Source organism: Schistocerca serialis, chromosome 5 (assembly GCF_023864345.2).
Source record: "Schistocerca serialis cubense isolate TAMUIC-IGC-003099 chromosome 5, iqSchSeri2.2, whole genome shotgun sequence".
In the NCBI taxonomy this organism is placed as follows: Eukaryota; Metazoa; Arthropoda; class Insecta; order Orthoptera; family Acrididae; genus Schistocerca; species Schistocerca serialis.
The window spans coordinates 417,611,273-417,625,976 of NC_064642.1; the positions used below are offsets into that span (position 1 = coordinate 417,611,273).

The 14,704-nt window shown below is 42.3% G+C and overlaps 1 protein-coding gene across 2 annotated transcripts in view; it reads right to left on the reverse strand.

Moving 5' to 3' along the window:
- The window catches only part of LOC126481164 (peptide transporter family 1), a 338,990-nt gene that overhangs the window by 300,296 nt on the left and 23,990 nt on the right, over positions 1-14,704 (reverse strand). Inside the window, exon 2 of one of the 2 annotated variants that reach the window (XM_050104732.1) lies at positions 12,628-12,703. The exons of the other annotated variant lie outside the window; for it this stretch is intronic. Coding sequence (XP_049960689.1) covers positions 12,628-12,676 — 49 coding nt within the window. The 5' untranslated portion in view covers positions 12,677-12,703. The remainder of the gene's footprint in view (positions 1-12,627; positions 12,704-14,704) is intronic. 2 annotated transcript variants of the gene reach the window in all.

The window sequence follows — 14,704 nt, forward strand, 5'->3', positions numbered from 1 at the left end:
AACCTGAATTCTGAAATTCTGTCGGTTTACGCAAAGCAGCTGTTATGAATGACAGATCTGACATTAATTCTTACGGACGTGTGGCGAATTGACAAAGGAATCCATGACTGGTCATCGTCTCTGTACGACGTAATATTCAAAGGACAAATCTGCGCAAGGCGAGCTAGAAATGATGTCGCCATGGCTATTAGCAGCGGGAAGCGAGTCTTGCAGACGCAACCGGAGGATTAAGGGTACCGCCGGCCTCCAAGCGTGGTAACAGCAAGCTGGCGGCTCGGGTTCCCTTAGCCGCGTGAGAACCTTCCACTGGTCATCTCTTTTTATCGTTGCCCTCCATCACAGCCTTATCAGGTATTAAGGACGCCAGCGGTTTATCCTCTGTAGCGGTGCCGATAATCGTTAAATGAAAACAATGGGATTAAAGCTAAGCCTTATTTCTGGAAAACTAACGTATCGATCTCGCGCGTCACACACAATACACCTTGGATTGTACTATAAGGAACAGATGATATTGTTTATAAAGAGCTATCCATTATTCAGAAGGTCACATTGACACAATAAAGGCTCTGATATTTTCTCAAGTGAACGATTTAGAACGTCCTGTATTTAAGCGCTCATTTCCATATAGGAGAACTCCGTTGACAAAACTTCGGAAATTGTTCGGGGATATTTTCTGAGTATCATTGTGCCGCAGATCTATTGACTATAGCGCCTCTTTACAGACAATAAAAGTTACGTTTGTTTCTATGAAAATATATTCACGACAATGGAAAAGTCTGCAGTATGCTATCATTGGAAAGCACGACTCAGAATTCAAAGTAATGCAACAACCCTTGTATAGAAAAGTACTGTGATGTCTCTCTGGAATAGTTCAGTATAGCTCGGTCGTGATGCTCTTTCACTGCATTCAGTAATCTCATACACGAGGTGCACATCGGCCAACTGTTCTCCACTAAACCTATCCGCATTGCTGTGTATCGCTTTTCATGTGCAGCTAACACTGGATGACTACATGACTACAGTTCACACGTAAGTGCCTGGCGGATGGTTCATCAAACCATTTTCACACTATTTCTCTACTGTTCCACTCTGTTCCACTCTGTAACAGCGCACTGGAAAAAAAAATCTTTCCGTTTAGCCTGCATTTCCCATATTTTATTGCTGTGATCATTTCTCCGTATCTAGCTGGGCGTCAACAAAATATTTTCGAATTCGGAGCAGAACGTTGGAGATTGAATTTCGTGAAAAGATCTCACCACAATGAAAAACGCCTTTGTTTTAATGATTGTCACCCCAATTCGCGTATCATACCCGTGACTCTTTCTCCACTATTACGCGACAATACAAAACAAACTGCCCTTCTTTCAGCTTTTTCGATGTCCTCCGTCAATTCTATCTGTTAAGGATCCCATAGTGTACAGCAGTATAGGGCATAGGACGGACAGGCGTAGTGTAAGGAGTCTCTTCAGTACACCTGTTGCATCTTGTAAATGTTCTGCCAATAAAACGCATTCTTAGGTTCGCCTTCTCCACGACGTTACCTATGTCATCGTTCCAATTGAAGTTGTTCGTAATTGTAATTCCTATGTGACTAGCTTAACGGACAGCCTTTATATTTGTGTGATTTATCGTGGAACCTAAATTTAACGGATTTATTTTAGTATTCATGTGGATGACCACACGCTTCTCATTATTTGAGGTCAATTGTTACTACTGGAAAAACGTACCCAAGATAAAATCGTGCTGTAAAGAATACAAGCCTCGAGACGAATAATAAGGTGTGCATTACTTTAGCCAACCGAAAGTACCGTGAGTGAATGGAAAAAGTTTGTTTCCAAAGAAGGTACGGCACACAGCTCATACTGTCAACATTTGCACTGTTGTGCTGATATTTTCAGTGAAATACGGTTACAAAGACATGAAATCAAATGAAATGCAATTACTCTGCAGCGAACCGCTGGAGTCCACGGGTCACTTATACTAAAATACCCAGAAAATATCCCTGAACGACCTTCGGAATGTTGGTGGAATTCGTTTTCACCTAGCATGAAGTCGAGAGACACGGTTTCAACAGACGTTCAGTGACGTGCGCGGATTGATTTTATACAAGAGACTCAGGCCTCTAATGGATCGTTATAGGGTATTTGAATTCCTGAGAGACTGTACGGACTTTTAAACAAAATTATTCTTTAAAACGCTTTTCAACTCTTGCTGGATGAAACACAGCTGATAACTCGCGGGCTTGAGCTGTCGCACCGGCACACTTTCCACGCGATGTTTACGGATCCACGAGGTTCAATTTAAGTCACAATAAGATGGTCGTGATGGTGCTGTCCCATAATAGCGAGGTCATCAGACAAATTTCGTCTTGTAGGACTTCGGTAACAGCCTCCTCTCGTCGATGCTTTCATAGAGCCGGCTGGTGAGGTGATACTGTGGCTGCAATTATGCAGCATATTCTTTAGAAGCTAGGCGTACGAGCCACCATGTTGTGTCCCCATACAGTGTGATGTTATAATCGCAGTCGACATTTCTAAGAGCACTTGAGGGGCAGTTCACTGTGATAGCAGAACAGATACTGAACAGTGCTGCAACAAAGTAGACGTACTATACACACCAAATTCCTAACAACGTAACTATTCGCGTCCTTTTGTTTCTTAGATCAAAGCACTCAGCGGACATCGCTAAACGTATGAAAATTTGTAAGTGGAGTTCTCCTACGCTCTGTATAGGTTTCATAGTAGATCAGGCCTAAATTACTTCAGTACCGCATGAAGACGTTCGTTTTATTTTCATGGGCGTAATATAAAATTCGCAATCATTTTACTGCTTGGCTCGGTTGCTTGGATGATAGGTGTTAGGGAAATGTACTCCGGTCCATAATTTAGGAGAACTACGAAAAAACTTGATCATGGTAACACTGCGCGACTGTACTGAGAGACAACACCGAAACATGTGTTATCTTGAAAGAAAAGAAACGAAACGGCTTGCATACTAAGGGACGACACTTTGTGTGATATTAGTGCGAAACTATTTTTCGACTATAATCTGTTTCATAAGAATCTCTCAACTCAGTAGCAGTGGACGAGCACTTTACCACAGCTTATCCGGGATACGTCCTGAACGAAGACTGACACAAGAGGAACTAGGCTAAGGCTGCAAATTTGTGTGCTTGGTAAAAGTCTTCGGTTCGTGATTGTGGCATTCAGATACATACTGTTTGATGCAACATACTGCTGTATTCGTTCCTTCGACTGTTGAAAGCATATCTGCCTGTCGTTAAACACTACACTGCTGAGCATCTCCTAAGTTTTTGCCATCCGTAGGAGCGTATGGCACCTTTCCAATAATGCGCTCGTCTAGAACTCTGGCCGATAATCAACTATCATAAAAACTCGCCGATACGTCTCCAAGCGTTCAGGATCAAATTCGAAGGTCGAAATACACTATAAAACTGGTGCGAACACATGAAGATCTAGAAATAAATGTTCATGCAGGGGTAACAAATATCATTTTAATGAAAGGTGGGTCCTGATTGTGTAGACAGTGCGACTCCAGTCAGAAACAAGCATCTGGATTTTGATTGCAAGCGGTGAACGAAGTAGTTACTTACGTTCAACATATTGTGTTGTTTAACTTAATAAGAAGGGGCAAGTGCTGGTGACTGAGGAAGCTGGTACTGCTGAGAGGTGTGAATTTATAATGCATGACTGTACCGTGATACGAATGTCAAAGGTGGATTGAGGGGCAACATAATCACATATCCGAATTTAACAAATAAAGTCTTACAGCGAGTGAGGAAACGAAGTTTCCGACTGAATGAATCAGTGTGTGTCGATACACTTGCCGATCAAAACAGTAGAACGAATAATCTTCTCACCCTTTTAAATGCAGTTGATAATCAATCTAATCTTTCAAATACACTACATGATCGAAAGTATCCGGACAGCCTACGTAATGCGGAACTGACCATTTGATGCCACTAACGGCGGTCCCACAGTATAAAAGGAGACAGGGAGTACTCCATCGTCAGTGGAGAAACAGTAACAGCAAAACGGATCATGCAGAACTCAGTGACTTCGAACGTGGGCTAGTCACTGGATGTCACTTGAGTAAAAAATTCATCACGGATATTTCCACCCCGTTTAAAGTTGCCAAATCGAATGTTGGTGATGTGATTGTGAATCAGAAACGCGAAGGAACAACCATAGTTAAACTAAGACCACACAGACGTCACGTACTGAAAGGGACCGTTGAGCGTTCCGGAGGTAGGTTTAAAAAAATCTCAAGAAATCAACAGAAGGAATGACTCATGAGTTCCACAGTGCTACCAGCAGTCCACCTAGCGCACTGTCTTTGTGTACGGAACGGGGTACAGTGGTCGAGCAGCTCTTCAGAAGCCACACGTTTCTATAGTCAATCCTATGCGACGCTTAAGGCGTTATCAAGAGCGCTGCCACTGGGTAGTGAATGACAGAAAACGATTGATTTGGAGTGACGAAACACAGTACATCCTTTGGAAGCGTTTGGGTATGGCAAATTCCTGGGGAACATTGTCTGTCATCATATGTAGTGCCAACAGTGAAGTGCGGGTGAGATGTTGTTACAGTGTGTGGTATTTTTCGTGGTTAGAGAGTGGTCCTCTTTGCTTAAGAAAACGCCTAAGCATTGTGTACTACGTACGGTAGAGGAACAGTTGGGAGACGATGATTATTTATATCAGCATGAAAATACAACCTGTCATAAAACAGCTTCTGTGAGGCAACGCTTTGTTGACAATAACAGTTCAAAACGGACTGGCCCGCCCAGAGTCCCGACGTGATACCCATGAAACGCCTTTGAGGTTAGTCAGAACGTCGACTTTGCTCCAAAATCCAGCATCCAACAGCTCTGCCTTCTCTGGTTTCGGCTCTTGAGGAAGAATGGGCTACCATTCCTCCATAAACATTGTCACCTCGTTGAAAGTGTCCCCAGCAGAGTTCAAGCTATCTGAAGGAGAAGGGTGGACACATCCCATATTAATGTTCATTAATAGGTGTGCGGATACTTCTGATCATTCAGTGTATATGCATAGCTAAATGTTTCGTCCATCTCTATTTCTTTTTCATGACAGTGTTAATTACGTCTTCCAATCCACTATGTCCCTTGATCTACTTCTTTGTTTTCCGGCGTTTCCTTGTAATTCCTCAACATTCCTCTTTGCACTGCTAGCTGCATGATTGGTTTTCTCATGAACGCTCAATCACTGCCATAAGTTAAAAATGTACACTGACTGGAAGCTTTCCTTTGAAGACACATTTGAAGCCTGATTTTGAAAACTCTGTTTAAATTAGCAAAAGCAGTCCAGGTCATTTTTTCTCTGGTTTATTTCTTTTTGCGATTATCTATGCGTCGTATTAAACTGCCTTAAATACAAATACTTGTCGACTGGTTTTATAGCTTCATTGATAATAATAATATTTTACTTTCCATGTCTTGATGGTACATCATTTTCGCATTATTATAATTTATTTTTAGACTTACTTTAACATTTTCTCTTTTGCAACATCCTCAATTAAATGTCATGCCGGCTTATTCAGCTTGGGTAAAGATGGTCGCTTGACCGGTACTGATTATCTATCAATAAATATACACTGCACGACAGAAAAGTGAAGCAATCAGAAGATATGGCCGAATGTCATCTAACTTCGTACACGTACACACCATCGGCGGGTATGTAAATAATCAGAGTTACAGGTCTCTGTGCCAAGTAGAATAGTCACCAGAACGTATTAGTGGTGTCCTTGCTTAATGCTGTTATTAGGCTTTTTAGGGAATGTAAGGAGCGTGAACAGCGTCAGATGCTGAGTGATCATTCTGAACGACAGCGAGATGCTGTGTACTTGTTTGAGACAGCATTATCAGCACGTAACAGAGTTTGAAAGGGGCCTTGTTATGGGCGTCCATTTAGCCGGCTGACCGAATGATGCAAAATCCAGACTTTTCTTGCTTTCGGGTGTGGCAGTGGCCCGATGTTGGACTGCACGGCGACTTGAGGGCAAACATTCACGAAGGTTCTGATCGACCAAGCGTGACCATCACTAAGGGGGATCGCCGTTTTGTGCAACGAGGATATGGCAGTCCCTTCACATATGTGTCTGCCGTCCCAGAACAAGTGCAGTAATTGAGTCCCTGCAACATTCTGTGCCACGCTGCACCACTGGTTGGAGAGCAGCAGGAGGCAGACTAGGAAATTACCATCTCATGCATATGTACGAATGCATGCTTTCATGGCTATATCCGTTAATAAAACATTCTCGGGTTTCAAGCCGCGTCAAGTGGTTTACTGCCCACGATCTTTTGGCGAAGATATCCTCTGCCACTACAAGTGGACGACTGTTGTGTGGTTGTCATTGCCGTGCTTATATAGCAGCGCCGTCGCTCGTGACGTCACTGTTGCTCCAGTGGAACACCAATGAAGTCACGAGCGACGGCACGGCTATATAAGCACGACAATGACAACCACACGACAGTCGTCCACTTGACAATGGCAGAGGATATCTTCGCCAAAAGCTCGTGGGCAGTAAACCACTTGACGCGGCTTGAAACCCGAGAATGTTTTATTAACCTCCTGCATAGGCTGCCGTTAACACCACAACAAAAACGGTTGCGTTTGGAGTGGTGCCGTGATAGGGGAGTATGTACTGCTGATAAATGGGGTCGCACTACGTTCAGCGCTGACTCGGTTCTGCACAATCCCAGGTGACGACCGTCGGCGAGTACGACGTTGGCGTTGACCTGGGGAGAGAACCCACTCTTCCAGTGTTTTGGAGATACACAGCGTGTGTTATCTCTCATGCGACGATGTATGGTGCCATTTTCCAACAGGACAGTCGTCACACACACATGGCACGTGTCTTGTGAACTGTTAGCGTGATGTTGATGTAGTACCAAGGCCAGCAAATCCCCAGATCTTTGGCCGGTAGAGTGACCGAGCGGTTCTAGGCACTTCAGTCGGAACCACGCTGCTGCTACAGTCGCAGGTTCGAATCCTGCCTCGGGCATGGATGTGTGTGATGTCCTTAGGTTAGTTAGGTTTACTTAGTTGTAAGTTTAGAGGACTGATGACCTCAGATGTTAAGTCCCATAGTGCTTAGAGCCATTGGGGTCATTCCATGCCAAGTGGTCTAAACCTTCCCACCATCATGTCTCCAATTTTCTTCAAATTTTATCTGTAGCACTAGTCAAGTGCTAAATTAAGTTTCTCAAGATTTCAAGCCTCTAGCTGCAATACTTGCTGATCTACACCCCCTTGTCTGAAGGGTAGTAAGTTCGCATGCGCGCGACATCAGACAAAATGCCATTTTTGGGGTCTCATAAAATTGAAACCAATTCATAAGAATGGTTAGTAAGATGAGACCCTGTACAGTTTTTTGTGCTGATTCAAACGAAATTAATTATAAGATTACTGATGCAAAATCCGGTCAAACAAGTCGACTCAAAGTGTACCCCTAATTCTGTCGTGACTTAATGCGACAAATTTTGACCAATATTCAGACTGCAATAATTTCCTTGCAGATAAAGATATGGACTTGAACTTTTTACCAAGTCTTATCTTTGTGCTGGACATAATACAGCTGGATTTCCAACTACCCAGGCTTTATAGTCGCCTTGCAAAATCTCTTCAAATTTGGCAGTGTCAGCGCAAATGGCTTTATTTACCAAAGTTCAAAGCCCATTACTACAAAATAGTCAGCCTGGATTTAATTGTGAATAGTATCATCTGAAAGAGAAACTCTTGCTCTACGAGATGGATATATTTTTCTTTTGCAACGCTTCCATTAAGTGCTTATTTACTCAGGTCAAAGTATCTTATATTTTGTGTGCGCAGTGCCCTGCGTTGGTCCATGATGGCTGAGCCATTACTGGTTATCACAATAAAACCAGCATCCCCATCGCCATAGGGGCCACGCCCGATAGCCATGCAGTAACAGCCACGGGTGGGTATCTTTACTGCAGGTTCCCAAGCCTGATTACAGGGTGTCTTTACCACAGGATCCCAAGCCTGATTGTGGGTTTCTTTATGCAGGTTCCCAAGCCTGTCTTCCTCAGTTACTTCATCATTCTGGAAGCATCGTTGATTTGCAAGAGAATGCTTTCAGGAAAACTGTATTGCCGACCAGATGATGTCACTGATGGAGCTGGAATAACACCAATGATAAGTTGTTCTGGAATCCAGCAAGTATCACGTCTTAAGGGCCAATAAAATGAACTTGCAGGACCATGAGGATGCATAAAGCTTATGAAAGCATCTTTCTGTTCGACTGAGATTTCAACGATGTTTCCAATCCACCATTTCTTTTCATAAATGCAAGCAACATACTGCCCAGGCTGAAGATCCATGACTTGAACTACTACTTCAGCAGCACTAATTTTGGCCAAAAAAGATGTCGCATCATTAGAAACTCTACTGACCTTAATTGTCGTCATATCAATGGGCAAAAAATGGTGGTTTTCTCTTGTGCCAGCTAGAGTGTGCCCTTGCAGGAATCTTTCTTCTTGAGAAGCTTTTTCTTCTTCAACTTCCTCTTTGCTGATGAAAAAGAATTTGATTCCATTGATATTATCATTGCAGAAGTTGAAAAGATCTTTGGGTGTTAGAATCTGGTTTTCATATGGACGTTGCAAACTTGCTCTTGCTGCCAACCGTTTTGTTGTGCCTCCAATGCCATCACAAGGCGACTTTCCATGGCTTGTTCCAAAGAAATTCCATTCTGCTGTTATTTCAAAATCTTCTTTGTGATAGCATAAGTTGAGAAAATTCTTGAAATTCTTATATTGTGCAGCTGAACCATCACTGAAGTAGTGGATGTGGCTTATTTTGGAAAATTGCATCTTCAGGTAATTGATTACTTTTCCAATGTAAACATGGACAGTAATCGTATCGTGTCGAAGGCAGTCACTAATAACACAAAGATTCACACATTGCACCTCTTCGTTTTCACAGTAGTAGACTACAAATGGATGAACTGTTGCTTGACTGTTTTCCCAGTGAAAGCCTTGCACTGCATCTTGAACAATAAATGAATAGTTTTCAGCAAAATCCATTAGTATTATGAATTCGCCTTCTTTCAAATCAGTTTTGAGAGCTTTCAGGTGCTGGCTTTGATGCTTGGCAATGTAGTGATGACAAGACAGGTTCCAAATTTTTGCTGCAATATCTTCAACATACTCTTCTGTTGAAAGCTGCTTTGTTTCTAAAGTATCCCTGTCGGTATGAATCCATTGTTTGTACTCAATCAGTTCTTCAGGGTCATTATCTTCAAAATATGTTGCAATAACTGCTTCTACACCTTCTGGACCAGGGCAGTTTTCACAACGATGAAGCATACAATCCTTGTTTTCCAAGCTGCAAACAGCTTTGCTAAGAATTTCCTTGTAGTCTTCATTGATTGATGCACCAGTGAGCATAAGCTTGACATTTTGGTGTATTGTACAGACACAAACTGAGTGCATTCCAGCAGAGCCAACTGTAACACACCATTTTGGTCTAAGCTCGCAAAACTTTGAGAAGCCAATTTCTGGTCCATTTTGCTTCTGATAAGACACGTACATTTCCTTCAAATTGCAAAGCAACAACCGCTTTTGCTTGTACACCTTTGTTCCTGAAATTCTCACAGGCACACAGTCTTTCTTCCCTGGACAAAGTCTGCTGAATTCGTCATCTTGAAAAAAGTCATGTACTTTCTGAACAACTTCATCTGAAAGCTTCCTTCCTTGCCGATTTGCTGGAAAAGCTAGAACACCTTGCTCATTCTTCAGTTTTCTCGCTTGCTTTACCATTCTTTCTGATACATTAAATGCTGTTGTCGTATCTTTAATTGTCCAGCTTCTTGGAACCAAGGTCAATATTTGAACTTTTGTCCTACGATTTGACACTTTACATTTTTCTTTCAACTCTTCTATAAGATTATCAAGATCTGCACAATTATTGCATGGGCGACTTTTACTTGAACTTGGCTGTTCATCGTAATTGATTCCTACAGCAGCAGCAATTTGATTCCCAATTAAACTTTGTGCATCCAAGATCTTTCTTTTTGCATAGCTTTGCTTATCTCTTTTACTTAGTTGTCTTCTTTTCAATGGTGAAGCACCAATAAATGATAAACTTTTGTTGATGGCTGGTTCAGTTTCATCCGTTGTGAAATCTTGTTCAGATTGGGTTGATAGTGATGATGAATCTTCTAGCTTTTGGTTCAGTGCCGACATGCAGCGAGGGCAAAGCTTCTGACCAGGTTTTATATCAATCACTTCTTTTTTCTTTAACAGGCAAAGTTTGGCAGCTGTTTCATTATCAAGCAGTCTAAGTCCAGCTTTTACATTGTGATTCCTCTTCTTGAATGGATTGCAACATTTCTTTTGCATCGCTTGATATTCATGTAGGAAGAGGGCTTCATGGTGGAAGCAAATGATGGAATTTTCGTCAAGTTTGGCTTCTGAACGCGAAACAAGCAATTTCTGGTCACATTCTGTGAAATCACTAAACGCTTTGAATCCAGTCTTCTTAGCATAGAAGATAACATGGCACTTCGATGCAGCAGCATCTTTTCCAATTGAACAGGGGGCCAACGATTCTTCTTCTTCATTAACTTCTGACATCTCTCACTGGCCAATCACTGAATAAAACACGAATGAAATATCCAATTATATCAGTAATTCTAAGCGACTATTAAGATTCAAATTCCTAGAAATGAAGAAAAATTAGTGCATCGCGCATACAAAATATAACAACTTTGATGTGAGTTAATGAGTACTTAATGGTCGCGTTGCAAAAAAAACAAATGTCAGTCTTGTAGAGCAAGAGTTTCTCTTTTAGGTGATACTATTCACAAGCAGATTCAGGCCAACTATTTTTTAGTAATTGGCTTGAAACTTTGGTAAATTTTACCGTTTGTGCTGACACTGCCTAATTTGAAGAGATACTGCAGGGCGACCATATGGCCTGGATCATTGCAAATCCGGCTGCATTATGTCTAGCACAAGCATGAAGCTTGGCCAAAAGTTCAAGTCCATATCTTCAACTGCAAGGAAATCATTGCAGTCTTAATATTGGTCAAAATTTGTCGCGTTGTGTCACGACAAATTTTGAAGTATACTTTGAGTCGAGTTATTTGACCGGGGTTTGCATTAGTAATGTTATACATAATTTCGTTGGAATCAGCAAAAAAAACTGTACAGGGTCGCATCTTACTAACCATTCTTATGAATTAGTTTCGATTTTATTAGACTCCAAATATGACATTTTTTTTATGTTGCATGCACACGGACTAAGTACACTTCAGACAAGGGGGTCTAGATCAGCAGCTATTGCAGCTAGAGGCCTGAAATCTTGGGAAACTTACTTCAACACTTGACTAAAGCTACAGTTAAAATTTGACGAAAATTGGAGACCATGATGGTGGGAACTTTTTTCAGTTTTAGACCACTTGGTGTGGAATGACCCATTGAACAATTGAACCCCAGATCTGTACCGAATAAAATATTTGTGGGGCCAGACTGGATGTTAACTCTGTCCAAGTGCCAGTTTCCAGGCTGTCAAGGACCGTTACAGCAGTTGTGAAGCAGCTTGCCTGAAGAGAGGATCCAGCGGTTTTATGACATCCTTCCCAACCGAATCAGTACATGCATCCACGTCAGAGGGGATGCAATCTTATAAGGGGGCTCGTAGTGCCAAGTTCTCAGTCAATTTAATTTGATTTTGTAATCATCGAAGTATCGTCATATACGCTGTCAACTCATGACGTTTCGTTTCGTTTTTTCCTTCCACTTCTGGGTCTTTGAAGTTTTCGTCAGACAGTGTACATTACTACAGCTTCTGGTGGTTGGATGATGCCGTTCTCGGCTGGTCCCAGCGGAGGTTCGAGACCTCCCTCGGGCATGGTTGTGTGTGTTTGTTCTTAGGATAATTTAGGTTAAGTAGTGTGTAAGCTTAGGAACTGATGACCTTAGCAGTTAAGTCCCATAAGATTTCACACATATTTGAACATTTTTTGATGCTGTTCTTTAAACTTTCTAGCTGTTTATACGAGAGACTCTATAAATATTTACAGTTTACCCGGAAATACCTTCGATTTTGTGCTTTATAGTTTTGATGATTTTTCGTTCCTGATTTACTTTCAAACCAAAATTAGTGGATCACACATCGATACTAATAGTGTACAGGTGCATAATATTCGCTGTACAACACTGGCAACGTAATGGAACTATGAATAAACGAACAAAAAGACTTGTCGCACACGTGGACTTACGAGTATGTACACCCAATGGTGAGATGAAACTCGCGTCAGCGCACGTAATTAGTTATGATCTACCTCCACGAAATATAGTATGGCTTATTCATTGCTGACTCACATTTCCAAGCATCAAATTCTGGAATGGCAACTGACTTAGCGTCAATTTTCACAGTGTGAAGAACTTCATGCAAGTACATAATCCATTACACCGGTCTTATGTTTGCGAGAACTGTGTTAGATAACCACACCGTTAGTATTTAAGTGGCAATTGGACTTTTGACTACTCAATCTTGCGCTTTGCCGTGCTGGGCTGAGATAGTTTAACGCTCAGCTCTTGTACTGTGCCACACCACACCTTCTTCATCCCACGAGCCGGCGTCCTCGGCTCGCCTGCGGTTGTGCATGAGGCGGCGAGCCTAGTGCTGCGGCACCTGTGAAAACAACGCGAAAACAGTCTGTATCTGAAACGAGAACATAGTATCCGCTCGTGTCACACACCGGCTTTTCTGATGCATCGTGTCAGCGCACGTCATAGAAATACCACTGCCGAGCAGTACTAACTTTCGTGAGTCATCAGTGGAGTAACAAAGAATAAGAACCCACCCCTTAAATGAGCACACTGGTGTAGTACTGGTAGCAGGCGGTCGTGCTCCCCTACATAGCAGATTTAGGTCAGGCTGCCAAGTGTTCTGTATGTTCCAGTCGGTTCGATGCCATCAGCGTAACAAGACCGAACGAAATTGAAACTTGACAGAGTTGCAGTGTGAGCAGGCTGTTAATCAAGTTGCACTATTTACTGGTGCGTCAAAGCGCACCCTTCAACATACTAGCTTTTTTGTTTTTCATGTTGATATTCCGGTTGCTGTGCGTTTATTTATCAAATGTCATTTTTATTTGTAGATCACTGTTACTATTTGATTTTCCATGTTGTCATTTTGTCATTTAGAGATGGAGAGTGGAACTGTGAACCCTAGAAAATTGAATGCCAAGTGAAGTAATCGGAATATTCCCGACATATCCTTCTATTTGAATTTGTAGAGGAGTGACACCAGCGGAGGCAGCCAGAAAAATTTGCACCGTGTATGTGGATAATGCCATCGAACAGAGCACGTCAAGAAAACGGTTTTCGCGTTTTAAGGAGGGTACCTTTGACATTAGTGACACTCTACGTTCAGGAAGACCTCCGGGGTTTGATTAAGATCATTTAAACGTATTAATCCACAATGATCCATGTCAGTGTAATCGAGAACTGGGAAATGTGATGATCTGTGATCATTTCACCGCCCTGTGACAATTGCATGCAATGGACACGGTTGAAAAACAGGTTGTGTGGGTATAATATCCCAATTTACAAAAATCAGTGGGTGGCCATATGTGCATCTCTCCTTGCTCGTCATCAATTGTCTTGTGAACATCGCCGACTATTCCTATCCCGCATCGTTACTGGTGACGAGAAATGGTGCCTTTATGCTAACTGAAGGAAAAGAAAGGAATGGACGAGCCCATAAAAAACAACAACTCCACATACAAAGACCTGTACACATCCGCAAAAGAGAATGCTATGCATCTGGTGGAACAGCGATAGCATGGTTTCCTAAGAACTGCTTCCCCGACGTGTAACCATCACTGCTGACATTTATTGTCGACAACTAAGGCGCTACAGTCTGGAACCGAGCGACCGCTACGGTCGCAGTTTCGAATCCTGCCTCGGGCATGGATGTGTGTGATGTCCTTAGGTTAGTTAGGTTTAAGTAGTTCTAAGTTCTAGGCGACTGATGACCTCAGAAGTTAAGTCGCATAGTGCTCAGAGCCATTTGAACCAACTAAGACGTGTCGCAGACGCGATCCAGGAACAACTGCCAGGAAGAATGCGTGAAGTGATGCTACTCCACGATAATGCCCGCTCGCATTCAGCTAGGCTGACAAAAAACGCTATACAAGAGTTGGGTTGGAGAAGGCATTCCGCACCCTTACTCACCAGATCCTGCATCCTCAGATTTTCATCTTTTTCGCTCTCTATTGAACAGCCTTCAAGGAACATCCTTTCAGGATGAAAATGCGCTTCGAACACGGCTCGACGAGTTCTTCGCCTGAAAACCGCGTGCTTTCTGTAGTCCCAGAATCGAAAAGTTAACTCAGAGTTGGAAAACTGTTGTAAATAGCGAAGGAGAATATACTGATGATGACCCAAGTCTCTGTTATGTGTATCTGATGTGTTTATTAAACTAATGGAGAAACGCTGTGATCTTATGCACCAACCTAATATTTACAGTATTTACAAGAAATGGTGTACCACTCGTAGCCATGTAACACGGCGTAAGAACAGTGGTTGTGAAAACAGCCTAACCGACTAGGAATACAGGCGAGTGTCACTCCTTGTCAACGACAATCTTTTAAAACTCGTCAGGAATTGCTGCTGTCAGTGAATAGTC